Source organism: Cannabis sativa, chromosome 9 (genome assembly GCF_029168945.1).
Source record: "Cannabis sativa cultivar Pink pepper isolate KNU-18-1 chromosome 9, ASM2916894v1, whole genome shotgun sequence".
Lineage (NCBI taxonomy): Eukaryota > Viridiplantae > Streptophyta > Magnoliopsida > Rosales > Cannabaceae > Cannabis > Cannabis sativa.
This window is the reverse complement of record NC_083609.1, coordinates 48,714,437-48,719,613: the sequence shown is the minus strand read 5'-3', so window position 1 is coordinate 48,719,613 and position 5,177 is coordinate 48,714,437. Positions and strand designations below refer to the sequence as shown.

Below are 5,177 nucleotides of genomic sequence, written 5' to 3'. Positions count from 1 at the left end.
AAGAGTAGGCCATTACCAACTATAAGGGACTGAACCTCTATAAATCTAGTGTTTTCTTTACTCTATGCAATTTACTTTATGTTATTTATTTATTTATCAATCACTTTAATTAAAACTCTTTGTCGTTAGCTAAAAACAAAATCAACAACCTCACACTTTTACATTACACCATCTATCAAATTCTTCATATTTTTCTTTATATCATTTAAATAATCTAAAACATTTTGAGTAATTAAATAACATAAAGGAAATAATAAAAGCCAAAAAATAAATACACAAATATTTAATAAATAAGAGAGATTGACATAAAATGATTAAAATAATTATACCTCAAATGTATTCCTTCGCTACATGTAGCTACAGAACTATTCTCTATTTTACCTTTTGGTTTACCTCTGCTGATGTTTGTTTAACTTAGGTTTCCTTAGCTAATTTTTTTTTAGTTATTTAGCTACTATACCTCAGCTGATGAAGATGCTTAAGAATCTACATAATCGCCTGGTCATTCATATGCCTTTTCCTTTTTTTGTTTTTGGATATAGTACTTGAATTTCTGCCTGGGTTCAAAGTTCTACTTTGTGATACTTGTATTTCTGCCCCAAATTAAATCGAGTGATGGATTGGCTAAATCCATTGAGCAACAGGGACCTCACAGCTTCAACCCCTTGTTTGAGTGCTTCATCAATCTGTCCAGAAGCAAATACCAAAGAATTAATTTTAAAGTTGAAAATCACCAGAGAACGTGCCAAGACATGTTCAATGCATGTACACTGTTGGAGAAAGCTGTTGTGCAAGATACCAATGGAAATAATGAACTGTTTACTTTCCTGATGCACCATACAAATTTTAAAATCAATTGGAGTTTTGAAAAACCAACAAGAAGAAGCAGTATCAATTTTAAACCATGAAAGATGGATACCAATTATGCAAGGTTCTTAACAAAATACTACAAAGAGTTCGACAGGCATGGTTTTACACATTCTTGAGTAGTTTCCAACTTTTATTCATTGGCATTGTGTTTGTGTTCCTGTGTGTTTTCTTAAAGTTGGGGGTGTGACTGGAGTTATGATGTGGTTCAAGCAATTATATACCTGATGTCTTTCTGTAGTACTGAACTTCTGCAGAAGATAAGCCTTCATGTCCATATTTCCCGGTGGATTTCCAATACCTGCAAAAGAAATTATATTTCTTTCTCGTTAAATGACAGCAAAGGCAATATAACCTTAAAACAGTTTATTTTGTGTGATAAATTTGATCGCCCTGTGCTTAATGATAGTAGACAAGAAACAAACCTATACATAACCGAGGAAAATCACGGCAACCATCCAAATGACCCGTTACACTTTTTACTCTGCAGCAGTAAAAATTCAGGCAAGCAATTATGAACAGTTAAATGCCATATTAATTTGCATTGCCTAAAATGAAATCTGAAAGAAGGAAACTAAAATAGTTTAATGTTCTATTAAATTGCATGAATCAAACTTGTGGATGTGATAATGTGAGGATGTCAGTTAAACATAACTAAATTGTTTAATGTGATCCTTCCCACCCACCATTTAAGATGGTTAGAAGCCTAGAATAGAGATTTCTCGTCTCGAAGCCCGTAGCTAAGAGATAAACATACAATTCTATCCTTTCTGGTCACTCATCACCACAATCCCCATGTACACATTATTGTCTTCATGAGTCCAGAATCATACTTTGCTTTACCCCCTAGTATTCCTAAAAAAAATTTTGTTTAACCTTAATTACTTTAAAGATTTCTTGTTATAATTACATGCTGACACACTAGCAACCTCTATACCTTGTTTTTCTTCACTATACCTTGTTGATCACATATTAGCTTTTAATAGTCTCTGCAACCTAAGCCTATAAATTTGATTATTTTCAAATATCCATTTCTTACCGTGATGAGGTACTTCTTGCTACCTAAGAAATTACATGTATCTCAAACCTAAAGAAGTTATCCAAACATCAAATTTAATCCTTAGAACATTATCCATTAGTCTCTGGGTTTATGCACCTAGTTATTTAATTTCCTGCAAGTTGCTCTTGAAAATCTTCCATATTGTAAGTTTTACTTTCCAACAAAGGTATCATAGCTAAAGGTTTTATATTATACTTTTGTACCAACTTAAGTATTTTTTTTCCTTCTGTCTGAACTATTTCTGGATATTTGCAATTGCAATCACTGCAAATGTGGTCATGTGGCATGGAATCCTTGCCTAGATTGGTCTAAAGCCCCATGTCTATTACTAATTGTGGGAATATTGACATAACAGTATAAGTTTTTAACATTCCCTGAAAAAACTGCTACTTTCACATTTGTAAAATCTCTAAGTTTCATAATTGAAGAGTCTTCTGGTGCAAACAACATTTCAAAGCTTAAAATCCTCTAAAGGATGAATTAAATTTACACCATACAACTAATTAATTTACAATATTCAAGAAACAAATGACAAAGGTTAGATCTTCAAAAAAGCAGCAAAGTGAATAATGAATATTTAATATGATGTGAAACAATGTTATCCAAACATACCCATTGTGATGGCCATGGCCTCCTTTTGGCTGAACCCTGAGGACACCATTTGGTAAGCTCATCTCATCATAAGCCTACATCAGCAGGAACGAAGTATGTAGTAAATCACCTTGATGACCGAAGGCACGCAAATATTGATTAATCTACGCCTGTGAAACAAAGGACCTACCAGTAAAATATGGCGTAGAGGTACTTGATAGTGTGCAGCAAGTGGTCCAACCTTAACAACAAAAGCAAATGTCAATTCCAGTTGTAATTAGCTAGTCTTTAGAAAAGTTGCGAATCCACATTTTCAACTCATTCAATCAGATATTCTCCATTACATATAAATGCTCTTGAAGTACATAAAATTTGCAGTCTATTTTCTTAATGATACTCTTTAATTTACATTGTGGGCACCATACCCCTGAGAATTAGAAGGTAAATATATAGACACCACATATATGAGACCATTGGCATGCCTCAAGTAATTGAACAGTCCTTCAAGCATTATAGTTTTTACACCACAATAACATGTTAAAAACAATCTAAAGACAATTTAACGACAACATGAAAAATCCAACCCATCAAAAAGTTTCATGTGAACTTTTTAAACAATAAAGCTAATGAAATACACAAAAGTATGAGATTGGAACGAACCGATTCCCCACTAAAATTCATGTACCCTTGTGGCTTCACCAACAAAATTGGTACCTCACCGATAGAACCTGTACTGAATCAAACAAAAAGAAATAAGTACATTAAAAGAAGACAAAATCCACCATAAAGAAAAACCAAAAACAGTTTGATAAGTAAACAAATAAGATATACCTATTCCAACCAAGGCCTTTGACTGTATTGTATTCATGGGAATGCCTTGTGCCTTAGCAAGGGCGTCAATCATTTCATAACCAACCTATTATACAAATATCACATCAACCAAGGCAAGAACAAGTAGCTAACCAAAGAGAAAAAATCACTTTAGACTTGTATATAATTACGTTGTGTCTAGTCCCATAGTACTTATTCCCTGGGTTTCCCAATCCAACAATTAACCAAGGCGTGTACTCCACTTTAGCACCAGTATATTGATTTGGCAACGAAGCACGTATGCGAAAACTAGCTGGCTTAACTGAACGTTTCTGAAGAAGTGGAAGGTTATGAGGGCTTCTTGGATTTGATAACCAAGAATTTGGGCAAGAAATTGCATACAACATTGACCTGAATACATAAAAGGAATAAAAGAAAAAACAAATAAATCATATTCTTCTTCGAAATTCTATGAAGAAATGTAAGGAATTAAAAGCCTAATATATACAGAGATAATTTCTTGAAGGGCAGGAACTCCAAACCTGGATTCCCAATGTCGGAAATTCAGAAGATGAAATGAGAGGCAAAAGAGGAAGATGGAGATGAAAAGAAGAGGATATAGAAGAGTGAAGTGACAATGCACAACAACACCTAACTCTTACTTCAAAGCTTAAATTGTAAGTCTTTTTCTTAAAATGAAGAAATTTGAGACAGTAACAGCTCAGCAGGACAATAAAAAAACATACATGATAACAGTAATTCTCTTCGCCGGAATTTTCTCGGCAACCAAACAAATGATATATGAGAAAATAAAGGAAGGAAAGAAAAGCTTAGAGCAAAACAAACCTGGGTTTGAATTTGAAGAGAGGAACTGTAAAGAGAGAGAGTGAGAAAGATAGATAGGAGCTTGGGTTTGAGCCTCAGTTATGGGTGTCTACCTCTCGATTAACTTCTTGATACTGATAAGAATATAAGATGCTGGACTGATAAGATACTCATAACTTCCTCGATCAACTTCCTGATCCTGATATATATTATTTTTCTCTTTTAAAAAAAAAAAAAGAAAAAATATGCTTGATTTTTCTTCAGCAAAAAAAATATGCTGGATTTCTCAAAAAATATTATCCAATAAATTCTATTGCCCGTGTATTGTTTTCTCGAATGAGGTTTCTTTTCCAAGTACATGGATTATTAAGTTCTCAAAAAAAAAAAAAAAAAACTATTATTGATTATTTTAGGGGACTCATTAAGTCTCTTATTAGCATTTGAAATAGGGATGCACACGAGGAGATAGTGCTCTCATGTACCAATTCTTATTAAGGATTTTAATCTCTATTCTCGTTTATTTTCTATTGGACATGGGGTAATGTTAGGATAGTTAGTTAAATTGGTAGGTAAATCGATTAACTACCTAACTACCTATTATTACATGCAGTAGCGGACTCAGAATTTAATTGGAGGGTGGGTGCAAATTTTTTTCATATATAAAAATATTCAAAAAAAAAAAAACAAGTAAATATAAAGAAAAACACAATTCAATATTTCAATTCCCAACTAAAAAGATATTAAATATCAAACACTAAAAATCTTCCAATAATAATAAGAAAAGCAATCTAAAACGATGTTCAAAATATATAACATACTCAATATTCTAAAATTTTAGCAAAATATATCAATTTTTGAGCTCATATCTTTAGAGTTGTCCCCGATGAGTTTTCATGTTTTGAAAACGATGAATGATAAGCTCGTTGTCAATAGCCTTGAATACATCCTTTTCGAGATATACTGTCAAACTGTCATTCAACTATTGATCTCCCATTTTGTTGCGCATTTGATTTTTCACAATGTT

At 32.7% G+C, this 5,177-nt stretch overlaps 1 protein-coding gene across 3 annotated transcripts; it reads right to left on the bottom strand.

Annotated features, from left to right (window-relative positions):
• Positions 1–282: 282 nt before the first annotated feature.
• LOC115723099 (chloroplastic group IIB intron splicing facilitator CRS2-A, chloroplastic) lies at positions 283–4,624 on the bottom strand. Of its 3 annotated transcripts, none has more exons than XM_030652517.2 (9): positions 4,175–4,624; positions 3,520–3,739; positions 3,350–3,434; positions 3,179–3,246; positions 2,709–2,759; positions 2,540–2,613; positions 1,293–1,351; positions 1,092–1,168; positions 283–686 (listed from the first exon to the last, which is right to left on the bottom strand). In XM_030652517.2, the coding sequence occupies exons 2-9, from the start codon at positions 3,733–3,735 to the stop codon at positions 564–566; spliced, it is 753 nt and encodes a 250-aa protein (XP_030508377.1). In that variant the 5' UTR covers positions 3,736–3,739; positions 4,175–4,624; the 3' UTR covers positions 283–563. The 3 variants fall into 3 exon arrangements, with proteins under 3 accessions (XP_030508377.1, XP_030508378.1, XP_030508379.1); XM_030652518.2 differs by having other exon boundaries at positions 4,267–4,497; XM_030652519.2 differs by lacking the exon at positions 4,175–4,624 and adding an exon at positions 3,871–4,107.
• Between the last annotated feature and the right edge of the window lie 553 nt (positions 4,625–5,177).